This window comes from Oryzias melastigma, linkage group LG4 (assembly GCF_002922805.2).
Source record: "Oryzias melastigma strain HK-1 linkage group LG4, ASM292280v2, whole genome shotgun sequence".
NCBI lineage: Eukaryota > Metazoa > Chordata > Actinopteri > Beloniformes > Adrianichthyidae > Oryzias > Oryzias melastigma.
The window spans coordinates 14,449,960-14,469,168 of NC_050515.1; the positions used below are offsets into that span (position 1 = coordinate 14,449,960).

The 19,209-nt window shown below is 35.7% G+C and overlaps 2 protein-coding genes across 2 annotated transcripts in view; both read right to left on the reverse strand.

Annotated features, from left to right (window-relative positions):
• csnk1g2b (casein kinase 1, gamma 2b) overlaps nucleotides 1-14,211 on the reverse strand; it is a 33,544-nt gene extending 19,333 nt beyond the window's left edge. Inside the window, exons 1-2 of the mRNA XM_024278640.2 lie at nucleotides 14,031-14,211; nucleotides 7,926-8,639 (exon numbers count right to left, since the gene is read on the reverse strand). Coding sequence (XP_024134408.1) covers nucleotides 7,926-8,147 — 222 coding nt within the window. The 5' untranslated portion in view covers nucleotides 8,148-8,639; nucleotides 14,031-14,211. The remainder of the gene's footprint in view (nucleotides 1-7,925; nucleotides 8,640-14,030) is intronic.
• Nucleotides 14,212-14,355: 144 nt separating this feature from the next.
• zgc:101100 (uncharacterized protein LOC445169 homolog) lies at nucleotides 14,356-18,946 on the reverse strand. The gene is made up of 4 exons (XM_024279039.2): nucleotides 18,263-18,946; nucleotides 17,748-17,923; nucleotides 16,412-16,590; nucleotides 14,356-15,830 (listed from the first exon to the last, which is right to left on the reverse strand). The coding sequence occupies exons 2-4, from the start codon at nucleotides 17,914-17,916 to the stop codon at nucleotides 15,426-15,428; spliced, it is 753 nt and encodes a 250-aa protein (XP_024134807.1). The 5' UTR covers nucleotides 17,917-17,923; nucleotides 18,263-18,946; the 3' UTR covers nucleotides 14,356-15,425.
• Nucleotides 18,947-19,209: the final 263 nt, after the last annotated feature.

Genomic DNA, 19,209 nt, shown 5'->3' on the forward strand with positions numbered 1-19,209 from the left:
TAAGGGTTCCATCGATAGACAGATGAAAGTAGAAAACAAAGAGTGAAAAATAAATCATTTTATAGAAATGTAAAGTATACATACACATATAAAAAAGGTGGTAGAGTAATGAGAGCAACAGCAATAACAGTTGAAACCACAGATATGAGCAAGATTATGTTGGTAGAAAGGTATGAAATCAATCAAGAAGTGAATAACTTTTCTGCCAAACTTAGTCAATTTCTCTTCTTGTTGGGCTCTCTACTGTCTTTGTCTTTTTATGTTCATGTGATGCAAGCAATAAGATGTCCATCACCAGCTTGCTTCTACCAATTTAAGGTCAACTATAATTCACTGAAATGTGTTGTGTGCAAAACTCTTTTTTCACATCACAGCAAGCAATGCCTGAATCTGGGTCTTAAATCATTTTGTAGTGTCACAAAATCTTAAACTTAGAGTCCTAAAATAATTGATATCCACCTGTCTTTTAAGGAGTGTAAGGTAGACCTTAATCAGGTCTACAGCTCAAGACAGGGTCACATTTGTTTAGTGCTGTTCCAATTCACTTGGAGTCATTATGGAGCAGTTCTCTTTTCCTCATCATATTCCATCTACATGTCATTGCATTAAAGATAGAAAAGACATCAATAGAGTTGAGAATAATTCGGACCAAACATCAAATACGGTCAAAAACAGGAAGCAAACAAAACAACAAGAGAGTGGAAGTAGGTGGAAGACGTGAATGGTCTGACAGTCGAAGCACAGCACTGTTGCAGCACCAACCACTTCCCTCATGAAACCAAACAAGAATGTCTCACAGAAAATTGCACCACAGCAGAAACGAGAACAAAATATATATATATAAATAATAAGGTAAAAAACAGATGGCATCAGCCCACAGGACCCTTTAAAAACAGCTTACAATACGAAACAGAGGCTTATGGCAGCTTTACATACTTAGGACTCCTCTGTATTCCCAGCAGATGGCCATGCTATAGCTTTTTAAACGACCAGAGCCTAGCAGCACATGTCTGATGCTAAATCTTTGTATGCTACAAGCATTTGCAGCTATAGGTCACTTTAAGGGGGTACACCTGCATGGTCCAATACAATCAAAACAGAAGCCCATTCATTATTTGTATTTTTACAGGTTTAGAATCAAGTTTTACAGGTTTTTTTCATTTTGTTCCAATGATGGATCATAATTTGCATTTTTTTTTTACTGAAGTTGTGGTTATTACATATGGTACCACAACTGCAGTAGCAGTTTTTAAAGTGTGCTGGACTGTTCCACTGTAAGCTGATCCACAGGCCAAGCGGACTCTTTCCCATCTTATCTGCTGCTAAAGTAACACCTCCCCTTCAGCTGTTTCACACTGCAGTCATGAACACGTTTCTTTACTGCTGTGAGAAAAAAATGACAACAGCAAAAACCTAATTTCTGTTAGGTTATTATTCTGTTGTGCTACCATGTCTATGATGATCATACAATTAATCTGTTATACAAAATATATAAATTCTTTCAAATATATTCAAGCATAAACGTGAGAACATTGTGATTTCAAACAAAACTCCACTAAACCCCACATCTTCAACTGCATCTCTTGTGACTTAATTTTAAAGAAGTATGTTTAGCTTCGCCAGAGAGTGTAATTTATCAAACTGGTGGAGACAAACAGAAATAAATATTTTTATAAAACTTTAAAAGGTACGGAAATAAGTTTGATTACAGTCACACTTGAAACAACTCGGCATAAAAGGCCTGGAATGAGACGTGTATTAAATACCATTTCAGGGATCATTCTTAAGGATAAAGTACTAGAAGATGGTACAAATATATGATTATATCATCACAGATTATGTATTGGCTTGCATTTTAACTTAATGTGACCCTCGTAAGCAATGATGGAGCAAGCCATGAGAACATAAAAAAAATCCTCCTTTATGGATTAAACAAGTCTGATTTAAAGCAGGCTTTATATAATCTTTGATACAATACAGATAAAAAATAAGCATAAATAATGATTGGATAAAGTAATAAAACATTATGGAAGAGAAAAGGAGTAAGCAAAAGCCAACCTAGCCTGGATTCGGATTTATTTACATACATTTCAACAAAGTTTTGCATTATATAATAATCACTTTTGATTACTGACAAAATCTTATTCTTTTGAATTAGGAAGTACTTAGCTGACTGGAATGTTAAACAAAAATGACAATTGAAACGAGATTAAAAATGGCTTGGATGAGGCTAAAAATATAGCTAAGGCCATATTCTGTAATCCAAGATTTACCACATTTAAGTCAGAAATGTGACAACATAAACTGTGATACAAAGTGAAGACTATATTTTTAAAAGATGCAATGCAACATAAAAATAGCCTCCTTTGCTGTTTATCATGGACAAAGTCATTGTGACATTCAGAGTTCCTATATGTATGCCACATCCAGAATCATAGGGTTGGCGTGACACAAAGAGCCCAAAATAGATGTGAAAATGCTTACAGAGAGCAGGTAGAGATCAACAATGTTCAATTGGCAAAGTGATTCCTTTACAGTTTTGTACGGCAGGTCCAACTACAGCATAATAATTGCAAAAAACAGCTGAAAATATAAACATTTTTGAGTACTTTTTTCTTCCTCAAGATGTGTTTTTGATCAGGAGTTTGTGGCAGCGATGTGGTATAAATTACTAAGTGGGGTCAGGGAGCAACAGCTGGCCGGTGTCCAGCACAGTTTCAGTTCACATTTAACTTTAGCTTAAACTGTGTCATCAGCTGCTGTCTAAGCTCCTGGGATTCCCAACTCCTGGAATCAGAGAAAGTTCGACAGTGCATGGCCTGAAAAACTGCTATTTAGTTCTTAAACAGCAAACCTAAAAAGCTCAAGTTTAAAAAAAAAAACATTCAGGGATAAGAAGAATTTAACCCAAATTATTGCTGCCACCTGTAGAAAACTTGTTGATCCTTTTAACATTAAAGGTGTGTTCACCCTAAAAAAAACCTGGAAAAGTCTGCTGGTCTGTTAGTTCGCTAATCTGGATCAAGTCCTGACAGTTTTTAACTTGCTACTTGTGTACATTGGAGGCAGGCTGCAATGGGGAGGTGCCAGCTATGAAGGTACTGATAAGAGTCTATAACATGTGGATTGTTGGGGAAAACAGTACGAGATGTGTATCACGTTAAAAGTCGTTTTAATGAGCCTGGACTCATCTGAGCAAATTTCAATGAATTGCTGTGTCTCATCGTTGCCTTACATTTGCCTGCAGCTCATCAGTTGCTTCCTTTCTACTCTGTTTGAATCCTGTAATGCCCGGCTACGGTGGCTGTTTTGGTCCAGTTGCTCCGCTCTGAGCACAGACCCTATTCAGCCTGAGGAAACTCGGAGCAAACCGGAGCTAAGTACAACTGGAAATGAACCAAGACCACATTGAAAGATGGGTCCAAGAGTGGTTCCAGATCCCAGACCAGCGTTGTGTTAAAATTTGTTCCAGATTATCAGGGGAAAAGAATTTTGGTTCACATTGAGCCACGTGTCAAAGTCAAGGCCCGGGGTAATTATAGTATATTCAGAGAGAGAGTAAAATATTGAAAGTATTTTAAGGTTTAAGTTGATTTAATCTGGAATAATATTCCTGCCTTTTTATTATTCATAGTTATGTTAAAAAGTTATGTTTTAAAAATGTAGTTTTAAATGTTTTTGTTGTTCGGCCCGCAACCTTAGGTATATTTTGGACTCTCCTTTAAGCGAACCCAAGGGTCTGCAACCTTTCCCAGTAAAAGACCCACTTGGGCCTGTTTGGTACTGATCAAAACCTAACCTTTCTTTTAAACTCTTTTAGAGAAATTTGAAACTTTTAACTGTCTCCAAAACTGTTTAAAAAGCACAAAAATATATATTTATCTTCTATACATGCTTTCCTGGAGTCTACCACAGTTACTTTAGGGCAAAGGCAAAGTACACCTTAGACAACTAACTTGTACATCACAGGGCCTCACACACACACACCTTAGGGGCAATCTAGACTCGTCCATCAAAGCAGTTTTTGGACAGTGGAAAGAAGCAGGAGTTCCTAGGGAGAACCCCCGCATGCACAAGCAGAACATGCCAACTTAACACAGAGAGAACTCAGCCAGGATTTGAACCAAGGCCTTTTCCCTGTGAGTGATACAGTGCTAACCACTACACATCACCATGCAGCCATTTTTTGTTTTTATGCCCACATGGTATCACATACATAAGTGAACTTTTGAATATAAGAACAAACTTTATAGGAACAAGGATTTACACTTAGTCTTCCAAAGATAAAAACTTGACTTGCTTATTCTATTTCCTCAATTTGCACTTATTTCAGTAAAGGGTTTATCTGCTGAATCTTGACAGAGTTTAACTTAATCTCTGAAGAGTGTCCATCAATGAACAGTATTGCATTTAGCAACTGATTAATTAAAGGATTAGCTCGTTGACTTAATATGGGCTTTTACATGCTTTTGACATCCCAGGATTTATTTTTCAGTCTACCCAGCATGCACTCTAAAGATCCCAAGCAGAGAAGGGAAGACCTTAAATCGTCAAAATGTCACTTTAATTCCAGCCAAACATGCTGATAAAGCTTTGTGCCTTCACAGTTTTACGACAACTGCCACATGGCAGGCTTGTGTAAGCTGCTGAGCTGGTCTACAGTGAAGGCCTCTCCTCATACTTCAGAGATGGGTAGAAAGGGTGGGTTTGGCATACAATGCAAGCCTGTTCGTGTGTTCACATACCTAAATGATAAAGCAGGTTTGAAACATAATTAATCAAGCAGAACTTTAAAGTGAGGTTAAAATGCAAACATTGAATTTTTTTCAGGCAGGTAGCAGGTTGGATGTCTGTTTTAAAAGCAAGAATACTTTCTTTCATTTAATAAAAAGTCCCGTCTATTTCAGTTAAAAGCCCAAGTCATGTGAAAAATTATTGAAGTCCCACTCTGACCATTTTTTGTTCTCCCTCAAGCTTACAGCCCCTCACAACCCCAAGTTGAGTCTTTACATAACCAAACATCTTTGGTTTTGGATAGACTTTAAAAATGATTTATAAACTGAACTAAATTTTGACCTTGTGAAATAAAAACTAAACAAGTTTAGCATTTTGGAAGAGATATTTGGCCTTTTTAAATGACAATTCTGCCATGTCAAGCATCTGTGAAAGACTCGTCTGAATCCTGCAAGTAACAGGGGTCAACACTGTAACCCTTATTATTATCCTTCCAAGGTCAGAAAATATGACAGTCCCTTATCGTGGTCAAAGGTAGTCATCAACACAAACAAGTGTCCACAATAATCACTATGTTCAAGCAGATGTTGCCAAAATTAAAGGCAAGTTATACAGGAGACTCTACACATCAAATCCGTACCATTATTTGCTTTTCGTGCAGTTTTTTTACTAAAATATTACATCATAGTAAAATTAATGGGGTAAAGAAGTGCAGTTTACATTGACAAAACAGACTCCTGAAAAATTAAGAGGGCAGTGTTTTTATGAAAGAAAACTAAAAAGTAAGTAAATGTTTAAAGGGCAAATACAATCACATATAACGTTAGCCATTTTCTCAGCAGAGGGAAATGACACTGCCCTCACGTTCCTCGTTTTAAATGACGATGGGATCTCGCCCTTAAAGTAACATCCCTAAAGCCTACAGTTTACTTGCGGCATGGACCGTGCAGCCATGCCAACACCAAATACAGGTTTGTCTGTGTGAGAAAGTGCCCAGCTGGACTAAAGACCACTGTGTACCCAGAAGGCTCGCCAACAAAGGCCACCCTTCAGTACTGGGTGTTTTCTCCAACGCTTATTGCATCAACATTTACAGAAGCTCCAAGACACACCATGTTGAGCACCAACCTATCGTAGAGTTATGGTTGATCCATAGAATTCACCTTCAATCCAGAGGAGCAAAGGTCCACAAACATAAAAAAATAACAGATAAAAGACGGAAACTACATGCTGATAATTGTGCTCCGTCTTTTAGAGGACCATATTTAACATTTATAAGTGAAGGATTTTTAAAAAAAAAGGGAGGTGTTCATATTGCAGTCACTATCTCAAACAAAGCAGATATATTAGCTTCCTGGTAGATCAGTAACCAGACATAAATTAATATTTTACATAACTTCCCTAATGCTTTACTGGGACACTTAACATCAAAATCACACTTGATTTCGTAGTCTGGAGTTTAATCAGGATACTGTGTCATTAAACCTTAAATTTGTTCAATGGGACATTTCTAGATTTTATTTTTATTATCTGACGCCTCCAGTCATAAAAACATTTCTCTGTTGTGGAGGAGTTTTCCAATTCTGCTTCCATGAGGGGACATTTTTTCTGTCAAAGTCCACCCAGATCAGTTCATCAGTTCTACAAGCTTAGAAAAGCTTGAAACACAGTTGTTTAAATGAATATGTGTATTGTACATTAACAACTTTGTGAACAAGTGTATTCAACAGAAAATTGTAACATTTCTAACTAAGCTGCCTTTTAAATATGTCTGAAATACAAGAAAACTGAATGGCTCATCTACCAGACCCGTGGTGGAAACTATAGCTAGCCAAAAAAAAAAAAAGTTATAATTAACTTCCAACATCCTACTCACTAAATTAAATGCAATCAGTTCTAAATTGCATTTGAGAGAAACTTTACTTTAGGGCTTTTATTATTGTTAATTAAACACATGTATTACAACATTTGAGTTTAAGTTGGTAACCTCAGAGTGACAAATTGTTTGTAGGAATTATATATAAAAAAAATAAAATAAAAATACATAAATACATTCAACAGAGGACTTGTGTTGAATTGCCCAGCCTATCCAATTTGTTGCTTTCCCTTATCAAAATGCACAGCTTTTAGTAACAATGATTTCAGATCTAACCTGAAATAGGACAGTCATAGCTGTAACAATGCAGACAGACAATTCACGTCAGGGATATGTTTGCAGGTGGCTGTAGATAACAGAGCTATTATTTGTCCAAGGTAAAGAGGAAGAGCTGAGCAGCAGCCTCTGCCTGTCTGACAGGCAGTGACATTCACCGGGTTACCCCAGGGAGCTGTGAGATCATGAACTGAAAAACAAAAACTTATCATTGGAAACAATTATCACAACTGGTGTTACAACTATGGCTCTTAAAGCAACACAAACAAAAGACTTATTAAATAGCTTGAAAATTAAATCGACCTATACAATTATAAAATAATTTCAAAATGAAAAAAAATGATCCTATCAATCTTGGAAACTACCATTAGGATTGAGGAACAGTGGGTTTATCAAACATGTGATGGCAGCAAAAAATGATCAAGCCAGTATTATAGTCCAATGTTTGGAAACCCTTTGAATTTTGCAAAGACATGTGACCATACAGTGTGGTACATGTTCTAAGAAGGTTTTCTTTGTGTTATTTTGATGTGGAAAAACAGTGGCCTGAACTGTATGAAACTAAAATGCGATTGGGTTTGCCATGTATTCTTGTTCACTTGTTTGTATCCACATACTGGTTGAATGAACCAATATCGACCATCAACTGTATCAGCAATAACAGATTAAGATATGAATCAGATCCTTGTTAAAATGAATTGTTACACCCATAAATCAGAAACAAGAACAAGAAAACCTTTACTGAGCTTAATGATTTCAAGAAAATTCTGAGTCTATTTAAGCAACAAAAACCTTGTAGTTGCATTATGTCTCAACTATCAACTGAGAAGCTACAAAAATGAGATTCCTTAGCAAAAGCAATGATGCAAAAAGCTTAATTAAATACCAAAATATGAAAAAACAAAACATTAAAAATATGGATTTTCACATAGAACATTCACACATCTCACAGTAAGACATGAAATGAAACTATTCACAAGTTGTTTTCTCCAGGGTGTAAAAAGTAATGGCTGTTCAGTTCTAATTGAGATGAACTTACCAATTTGATGGCCACATATTCATTAGTATAGAGGTTTTTTCCCAGCCGCAGCTCTCCAAAGTTTCCACAGCCGATTTTTTTCCCCACACGAAAGTTTGGACCAACCATTAGAACTCCAGAGTTGGTCCCTGAACTCCTGCCCCCAGTCCTGCTGCCTGTCGTCTTGGACATCTTTTTCCCTTCCTCTGTCTCTCCCTTGCCCCCTCTCTTATCAAAATCCATAAGCTTGTGATACCCTGGCCTCTCCACGGTTAGTCTCCAGCCATGCAAATCATAGACAGACTCCAATAACAACAAAGGAGAACGTTTTAAGGAGGGGGGAGGGAAACTGGTCTCACAAGACAGAGGAAAGGTGTCACGATTAAAATGTACCAAGCACACTCAGAGACACGCTGTAGCTAAAGTAAGCTGTCTGCTAAAAGAGGGGGCTCGTTGTTTTGAGGTTCTTCACTCCAGTCTCAGAGTTGCAGGTCCTTGCCTGATGGGAAGGCAGGTCTTTTACTAGGACAAATCCAGCAGCAGACGACCAATCGTAGTCATAAAAAAAGAGATCCAGAAACAGCTATTGTATCCACAAGGCCACTTGGGAGCATCTTCTGAAGGTTCTTGTCAGCCATCATTGGCACTGTAGAAAATCTCCATGTTGCAGGGCCGGGGCAGCGAGAAATCCAGAGTTTGAGAAGCAGCAGAACAGGTATGAGAAGGGTTTGGTGTCTGCAAAAGCAAAAAAGACAAATACAAATTATATAATGTACAACAAACATGGAGCTGAAGAGTTATGTACAAATGTCTCGGTGTTTATTTTTACCCAAATTTAGTTGAGATGTTAAATGTCTTCAGTGCCTTTGAGCAAAATGAAAAAAATAATTTAAACCTTTTAGTTAGAAATCCAATCATACCAAATGTGGCAAATTAATATGTGCCTAATGCTAAGTGGTGCAAAGGAAACCTAATCAAGACATTAATGGATGATACTATCTTTACAGAAAATACAAAATTTGATGGGGAAAACTGAATTTTATCATTAAAAAAAAAAAAAACATATTGAAGGACCAAATTTTAGAGTCAAATACCAGTTCTGTTCATACACACATTCTATGTGATATGCTGTTGAGGAAAAACAACACCAGCCCTTAAAAAACTCAATTACATCTGTAGTTTTTGTGCCTACCAAAAAAATAAAATCTACGTCTGACATTGACGACTTGCAGGAATAATAAAAAAAAAGGCAATCAAATGAGCATTGTTCATTTGTTCCAAAACTCAAGTCAAGTCTTGAATCCTAGAGGGACCATTACATAAAGTCTAACATCCCTCCCTGTGAGGCTTGGTTGAGACTCAAGTTCAAGTCTCAAGTTCAATTCCCTATCTGCCAAGCCAAACAATAAATTCAGATTAACATAATCAAAGTCACTCCATCAACTTCATACAATTCCTCAGAGGATAAAGTACACAAAAAATGCAGACACTGAAAAAGGGCAGCTATCTTCTGATGGAAAGGCTCAATGTTTCATTTCACTTTACCGAAAAGATATTTATTGAATGGTTTTGAAGTGGAATTAACATTTTACTGATACATATGATATTTAGAAAGATGTTTTCATTATTTTTATATTAATTATAGAAACAAGACAAGCCTATCAATGGCAGGTTTGCTAAAGGAAATTTTTATTATAGTAAAATTCCATTTTAAAAATTTCACTCCATCCATCTATTTTCTTCTGCTCATCCAACACCAGGTCGCAGGGGCAGCGGTCTAAGAAAAGATGCTCAGTTTCCTCTCCCCGACCACTTCCTCCAGCTCCTCTTGGGGAATCCCGAGGCGTTCCCAGGCCAGCTGACAGAGTAGTCTCCAGCTGGATCTTCCTCGGGGTCTCCACGCAGTGGGACATGCCCGAACACCTCCCCAGGGAGGCAGGCATCCGGACAAGATGCCTGAGCCACCTCAACTGGTTAAGTTCTTAAATTTTAAACTTTCTGCTCAATGTTATACAAAAACATAATGTTAAATATTTCAGAAAAATCACATTAATCTAATAGAAAGACTAATGCGTGAACATGTTGGGCTTAGAATGGCATGTGTTATAATTGACTCATCCTTAGATACAGAAAAATTAAGAACAGTTAAAACTTGGGCCTGAACTATTTACTAGTGTATTTAAATATGCAGTCATTTTATGACTAATTATTCTGTTTGATGTATCTTTGCACAGATTCAAATTTCAGTTTTTTTATTTTTGTATTCGTTTTTTTCTTCAGTATCTTATTTTTGTATAATTTCTGCTTTGATACCTTAAAATAAAACATTTCCAATCAAATATAAGTAGATGAAGTTGTTTAAAAGAAATGTTTTAGTAATCTAAAATCAGTTTAGAAAATGAAACGTATCTCTCTTCTATCAGGAGTCATTGGATGAAAAATTGTGGAATTAAGAATAAAAACATCAAGACCTTTACATGACTGTCTTAATAATTATCTGCTAGTAGTTAGAACTGCTCGCTGCCTTTCCCTAAAGAATTAGTAGATGCCTTATTAAATACAACAAAAAATTACTACTTTTTGCTAATCACTCCGTTTGAAAACAGACTTGAATGCTCAAAATAAAAAAAGCAAATCTCAGCTGAACACAGGAAGAGTGGAAATTTAGGAAATTAGTTTAAATTAGTAAGTTGACAGGCAGCTACTCACAATGACTTACAGCAGTTTACAACAGGTGTTTGTTCCTCCAGAGGAAATAATGAGTGTGAGAACAAAACTAACCTGATCGAAGTACCCACAAGATTAAATGGTCTGCATGGAATTAAGCCAAAAGTCAATTTGTTTCTATGGGAATGCACATAATCTTAGATGGTAAAGCAAATTCACCCTTTAGAAATTCAGGAAAACTGAAATGTATGTGTATAAGCAGGCAAATAAAGGTTGTTTATTTGATGCCAACATGTTTTTATAAAGAAAGAAAAACTTTAGAATGTAAAAACAAATTTCTTACAAAATATAAAGTGTTTATGTTTAATTGGACTATGTGCCAACTAAACAATTAGCACTGCCCCTTCTGCCTCTTCAATATTTGTTATGATAAATAACTAAAAAGACTTATGCACATGACAAAGCAGCTGATAGGGCTTTCAAAGGATCAGGGGGATCAATAGCTGTTCACCAAATTGAAAATGAATAAAATTTAGGAAGTCAATGCACCAAAAGACTTATTTTGAACCAAAAGAGCTAAATATTACCTCAAAATTCTACTGGTAGATATAGCAAATAGCACTTGAAATTGTGTCTGTAAATGAAGCGTAAAAATGCTACATTATGCAATACAGTAAAGCTGTAAATCCAGCCTCACTTAACAGGTGGTTTAGCAGCATCAAAGAGGACTGACAACATAAAGGAAAAATAATAAAATCGTATAAACATAAAATGTGCGATTAGATTCTGGTTTATTGAGTCAGTTCTGGGTTTTTTATGTCAGTGGTGTATAACCCCACCCTATATTTGGGAGAATAATTAATTTCATCAATTAGTTGGAATTTGTGGTTTCATTTCCTGCTGTGATCAAACACAAAAGGGATTTGCTTCTTGCTGTCCCTGGCGCTGCTCATAAAACTTAAGTTTTTCATCCAAGCTCACTTTCTACCATTATTTGATCAGTCCCATCATGGCTCTTCCACCTAATCAAGATTAAGTTTTTTTTCCTGTCTTTGTATGGTCATCATAATTCATAAGAATTACCAACATGGCAAAGTTTAAAGTGCCTGTGTGTGGGCTCTTCTTCATTTTTTCACAAGCGACTTTTGAATAGCCCAAATTTCCAGCAAAAACTCAAATCCAACAACAAGCCAGATAGAACCCTTTGTTACCATGTTTGAAAGGTAATTCTCACAATCGGACATTGTCTATTATAGGACTATAGGTCTATTTATAGGACTGGTAGAAATGGTAATTGACACCATGACGTTCTCCGTCACATTATGTGCTCAAAGAACAACAACGCTGTTCTCAGATCTGGAAAAACTGATGTGATGCACCTCTGCAAGCAGGCCGAGGGATCTGTGCCAGAAAACAGAACCAGAGTGATCACAGCAGACAAAAATTCTGTTTTTTCTTGCTAGAAAACTTGATTTAAAAGTAAAAATTGGTTATTTATCTCCAATCTGATTTTGGACATAATGCCCAGCATAATATCCCACCCTAAACTCCAGATTACAATTTATATCTAAAACTGTACACAATGTTTTATTATATCTCAAATCTGTAATTGTAGCTTTAATGCTACAATTACTTAAAGTAAAATAAAAAAATATGTAAGCAATGTTAGTGCTCAATATTGAACTTAGATACAGTTTGTCCAGCATGCCAAATTATTTAACACCACATACAAGGAAACAATACAAGGGCAAACCCAGCACACTAGGAACAAAAAAAAGAGATGTTAAGAATGTTAGATCACCTTTTAAATACAACTACCAAGGGAAAGGCAGTAACAGGGCTCAGTCAAGAGAAAAGGAGAATACTCAAACTGGTTTTACAAGGAAAATAGTAAGTCATGTGTTGCTTTACTTTGACTTAAGAACATTTTTAGAGAAATATTAATGTGTACCACAAAACCCATGTAAGAATTAATTCAGTTGAAGTGACTACTGAAAGTTGCTTTAAACTAAATCCTGCATATTTACAACTGTTTTGTCTTTGGGGCAGGAATAAATGAATTTAATTCTACATTCAAAGTAGCAGTAGTTACAGTACTTATACAGTACTCGCTTTTCTTAAGTTTTCAAAATAAAATGTATTCCCATTTGTTATTTTGAACTTGATTCCAATGACTTAAATCTCCTTTCATACATTTTTGGAGGCCACCCCACCCCTTTCATATAGTTTTGGTGTTTAAATTATTTCAAAAGTAACTTTAAAAAATAAACAAACAGGCCCAATTTAGAAAATTAGAGTTTAAAATACCTCAAATTCAAAAAGAAGTAATCACCAAACTGATAAATCCGACTATCCACTTGTTCTTAGGTTGGTTTGCTAGCATTGCATTAGATAAGGCTACATAAATTACAAAACACCAAGTTGGAAAACCCAATCAAAAATTCCCACTTGTATTAGCAAGGCTACATCGTTAAGTGTTTCTTTTCTGAAGAACAAATGGCATCCTTTATGAGTTTACGCTGCTGAAAGCTACATGCTAACAGTCTACTGAATAGTACCTAGCAGCTGTCATTAGGCGTTAGTTTCGAGTCGCTTTAAGAACTCAAAACGTCAAATTTGCACCACCACTTTTACTTTTTTAAATGTGATTATCAATATAAGTTTTAAAGATATAAACCAAAATTATAACTAAAGATGAAATCTGTTAAGGGGGTTCTTCTAAAAACTGGCGTTACAAGCGCACAAGGCCAGACAGTTTGAAGCTATCGAGCTAGCTTGATATCGATTAGTGCCTGCTACCTTATTTCCCAGAAACTGTAATTTCCCACGCCTAGTTTGATGACTGGTGCCTAATAATGTATCGTTACTTTCCATTTAAGTCGAAATGTCTTCGTCGAACTAAGCTAACATTTCTAGCACCAACAAAAACACCATCTCTTTTGGCCCAACGCCTACTAAAAAAAGAACTGCTAACCGCATATCGCTAGCCAAGCTTCTATAAACACTGAAAACAAAACGCAAAAATTATCAGGAATGATAGCGAAAACATTTAAATAAGGCAATTGAAAACATTAAATATCATAAAACATTAATTTTCTTTAAGCCTATATTCCATTTAGCTAGCTCGTAAATGCTTAATAACTGAAAAATTAAATTGTCCCATCGACAACCTTCTGAATTCATTTCATATATAGACGATGTGTAGATAAAGAGTTGTTAGTTTTACCTGAAATTGTTTTTTTATTTGTCATGATCTATGGATGGGCACAACCCGGACCACTGCCGGGCAACTCCTTAATCCGAGCAACCGATAGCACACGAGCGGCTAGTCTGGATTTCCTACCGCTTTGCTCTCTAAGCTAGCCTTTAGCAAACTAGCAAGGTTTAAATACAGCCCCGGCGAGTCATCAAAAACACCAGATCTAGAAGAATGCTGGTCGTCAAAGTACAACGCATTACCTTAACATATCATCCCTCGAAACTCATTCGAAGTCATGGTTGTTCCTTCGTTGGTTTCTTTCCCCGTTTGGCTTCTCTTGTCCTCAAGTTGCTATGATTTCACTGTGGTCTCTTTAAGCCTCCTTTTGCTGCGCACTGTGCGCAGCGTCATCCTCATTCACATAGGAGTTAACGTCCTGTACGTAGAAAAACTGGCGCAGGCGCGTTGGTGAATCCAGCCAAACATCAGGCGCACGTAGCATCCAGGAAGCTGCTCCAAACTGGTTGAGTTTGGTTAACAAGCATTCCCTTCTTCTTCTTCTTCTTCTTTTATTGTTATGTTTTGGAACGAATTTGTTTGTTACACATGCTTTTAATAAACACCAATTATAATATTTGTTTGCTTCCCGTTACGGTTTAATTATTTATAATTTTAACACATTTTTACTTTTTCTTTTCAGAAAATTTTATTCTGATCTAGTCACTCTTTGGATAACTTTTTTTTCCAATTAAATGTCTTCATTTTTTTCATTCCCACAACAACAGAAACATAATATCTTGTACACGTTGTTTACAAGGGACAAGAATAAAGAAAACTTGTTCTTATGCCCCTTGGGTAGTTTTTTTTTTTTGTGTGTGTGTACTTCACAGTATTTGTTTGAATGACCCTGACACTGGCAATTTTGTCTTTTTCCTGAATTTCTAAATTGTACCTGGGGTTAAGATTTATGGGTTGTATTTTAGGAGCAATTATTTTTTTTAACAAGTTATAGATTTGTTTTAGATTCTTCCATGTCTTGACACCTTGCAATGAAACACATCTTTCTTTCATTTTTGTTCTGAATTTTGGCAGTGAGAAAATATTACATCCTTATTAACTATCAGTACTTTTTCTAAATCATCTTTATATGTTGTGTGGCAGACAAATTTTGATGCACTTTATAGATTAATTTTAAGTACTTTGATCTTAAATTTCAATATTTATTTTTTTTTAAATAATGGATTTAATTGATCTCTGTGGTTACTGCCAGAGATAACTATTATTCTCTCTTTTTGTAGAATAAAAAGTTGACTTCAGTATGCTTACCAACAAACACAGAGTTACACAGTAAAACTTTTATTTTTTTACTATTAATAAAAATTTACACAAAAGAACCATAGGCAATATGGGTGTGACAATTATTTAATGCCATATGTTTAAAAAAAAAATCTAAAAACCATGTTGTGAATGTATCGTAGTTTTTCTACTGTTGGAATTTTTTTCCTTTAATGGAGCCATAATAAAAGCTCATTGTGCATCCCCCCAAATAGTAATACAAATAAAGAAAATTGAGAAAAGGTGCAAATACTTTTATTTCATGTTTCATAGTGCTTAATCGTCAATAACCAGCATTTAACAAGTCAATCCTGTGGGGATTACAGTTTCTTGTAACTGAATGTAGATCCTGCCAAGAGAGAGCTGTGCTGTTGGATGGTTGGCCAAAACAATGGAGGAAAGACAACATCAGGGGATAAAGCAGGATGATGAGGCGGCTGGCTGTAATACACCCCTGACACAAAGGGGACAATTGGAGGAGAGTGAAGTTGCAGGGAAAATTGAGATGTTTCAGAGTCCAAATCCTTGGTTTCATCCAAACCAGTTGGAGGTGGGTTGTTACTCCCAGTCTGTGACACGGCTGTGTCTTTCTCATCCTCAGTCCTCTCTTTCTTCTGACCCATCTTGCTGTTATGCTGATCGTCATCTGGATTTTGGTCTCTTGTGGCGGTGGTGGAACATCTCTGACCTTTACGAAACTTTGCTCTCCTGTTTTTGAACCAAACCTGGAGGAGAACACATAAAATTTACTTTTATTAAAAATAAAATTTTTGCAAAAGAAAATGTTAAAGTATTTTATTAAATGTTCTCTAAAAACAAAATCATACATAAAAATGTCAAGTATGAAAGGACGAATAAAGCATAAAGTGAAGGGGTTTTGTGTATCTTAATGTGATATGAAGACCACAGTATGACTGTTATATAGTCACATGCTTTAAATCTATAAATATATGGGATAAAATTATAAAAAAATAACTTATTTAGTAGCACTAAATTTAAAGATATTTGAAAATGTTTGGCGAGAATGGCTTTTTTGGGTTCAAAATATACTAAAAATAGCCAGGAAGGCATCAATTATTGACTCTCTTGATTTAAATGTGTACATATACTATTTATATGTATATAAAAAATGTTATATGTATATTAATAATCTATATAAATGTATATATATCGTTTTTTGTAGATTTCTGTTGAGTTTCAGTTGTGAAGATACTAATTAATGTAAAAGAACGACTTTAAACAGACAGAGACAGCACAGCTGCTGCTGCAGTGTAGGTTTCAGGTCTTGTGCAGTGCATGTGATCACCTGAATGCGAGCCTCAGGCAGGTTGATGCACATGGCCAGCCTTTCCCTGATGTTAACATCTGGGTATTGTGTCTGCTGGAAGGCCTTCTCCAGAGCCTGCAGCTGTGACACTGTGAATGCGGTCCGGCTGCGGCGCTGCTTCTGTTGGTGGTTGCCATAGCGAGCTTCCAGGATAAGCTCTGATAAAACAAGCAGAGATGGAAACAAATGCATATTAAAAATGTTTTTAAACTACCTGTCTTGATAGAAAGGACCGTGACTTCTTTGGGATCTCATCAAGGATAAACAGGCCTCAACCAGAAGTTCAATTTTAATTCAAATGTTGCATTATATTTATTCTCACGGTTCCACTGGTTTGTTTCATTCCCTTAATGGGGTACCAAACCTTTACTTGCACTGCTAGCCATCCAAACATTCACAACACAAACTATCTTCTTTCAAACCATGTTTAAAAATCCTGCTTAGATAAATCAGCATATTTAGTTCAACATTCACTGCTCCTTAGCTTTATTTTCACTGTTCTACAATATTTTGTCGCTTAATTTTCTGTATTTATTGTGTCCCTTAAAGGTACATGTAAATAACAATAAATCTACTTCTATTTATATTATTGTTTTAAAAATGTAAGTTGGAGTTTTTTAGCTGTTTATGCTATTACTGTAAGTCTCTGTGTATAAGTGCTTGTTGGATGGAGGTCTTTTTAATGCATTTGTGTGATGTTGCAAACTCCAAACATAATTTCTTTCCTCTGAAGAATCTTTTGGTGATCACAAATTTAAAAAAAATATGTGAATCTAAACATAAGCCTTTAATTATTTTCCATTTAAATATATGAAAAGTAAATATAAAATGCTTAATAATGATAAGCAACACTGATGTATGTCACTTTCCATTCTTGCATTCTTATTTCTGTTCTTCTAAATTCTCTGGTAAAAAGAGAAAAAAACATTACTTTTAGTGTAATTTCACAAAAGAATCTGGTATTTTGTTTCTGAATGTATTAACAATCCTGGTTTAGTTTTATATTCATAAAAGTAAAATATCAAACCCAAAATAAGGACATTTTTGTTCATTTTTATATTCATTCAAATTAATGGGAAAAAAAATCAAGGACATTTTTTCACTTTTGTTAGACAATAAGTACACTTGTTTTTATGTGTGTTCTACTTTGTTTTGTGTCTTTTGTTTGGTTTATTATTTTTTTTCTATAATGATGTACAGTAACTGTCTTTATTTAGTTTACATGTTCTTCCTATGTTGAAATTTGCGGTGTTGAATTATTTTATTTTATTTTATTTCATTTTACTTTACTTTACTTTACTTTACTTTACTTTACCTGCAAGCCTTTCCGCCATGGTGAAGGTGTGAGCAGACGGGCCTGCCGTGGAGTGTGCGCGGTACTGCTCTGCCACCTGCCGGCGGAAGTCCGTCAACATGGGGTTCAAATCCTGGTAGGGGTGCGTGGCGACAGCACCAGGCGTCCCGCAGAAATTCAAAGGATTCATCGTGGGCCTGTCAAAATAAAACAAAACATTAAATAATATAAAAAAATATGTATATAATTCCTTATTATTACATTTAAATCCGTAAAAATAATCAATAAAGTGTGTATTTTATGACAGCAAATGCACACTTTTGTCATGTTGTTTCAAAAGATGTAAACAAAAACATAAATAATGATGATATTATCAATAATATGTGTTTTAGACGCTCATTTTCTTATTCCAAAGACAACATTTTTGCCAACAATTAAAATATAATGGTAATTTTTAATGTTTTCTTTTTTTTTATTATTATTATTTTAATCATCATCTCCCATCAATCATCCACTTCCGCCCACCTACAGTTTACCTGAAATCCTGCGCAGACGTCAGATCCAGGATCGCTTCTTGGCCAAACTGTCGTCCAAAAATATTTTAGTACTCCGCTTTAGGCCTGATCTGACTCCCACCAGCGCTCTTTGTCCTGGCACGGATCTAATTCTCAGAAAACCCCATTCTCACCCCTCGACTATTTAAGAAGCATTTACCCATGCTCCCCTCCGCCATTAGCCAATAGAAAGAAAGGTATTAGCCGGGATTAGGTAGGCTGAGAGAAGAGAGGGAGGCTCAAGTTTTTGAAACTATTGAACTTGAGAGATTTATGCCCAAGGAACCACCAATAAGCGAGCGTTTCATTCCCTCCAGTTAAAACAATTAAAACAATGTGGTCGGCTAATCTCCGAGGCAGGCCAGATTAAAATAGCAGCCTTTGATTGTCTTCTCCCTCCCAATCTCCTCTTTCCCCAAACTGCTGCTTTTGATGGTCCCCCCGACTCTCAGGGGGGGTTTCTTTGCAGGTTTGTTTTAATAACAGCACCATATTTTGCCTTAAATTATCACCATGTGGAGTTAATCTGTAGTGCCTGAAACCCAGAGTTAAACAAAAAGATCAATTAAAGCAATAAAAAAAAGAATAAGAATAACTGCAAGGTTTTTATATGAAATAATCATAAAGCAACATTTACGTAGTAGAAAGAAATAAGTTAGAATGTTTTTTCTAAACAAATGTTCTCAAAACTATTTTTACTACATATCCCATAATGCAACTCTGACTCTTTTAGTCCTCAGCATGGATTGTTCTTTTCTTCCCAAAGTTAAATGTGAAAAATTAGGACACTATGAAACCCTGTATATTTTCCCAGATATTTGGACACATCAGTTTGACTAAGTGATATAACATGACATTAAAAAAACATGTTTGAGCCTATATAACATTTTCTATGAAATGCTTACCTTTAAACACTTTCACACATTTAA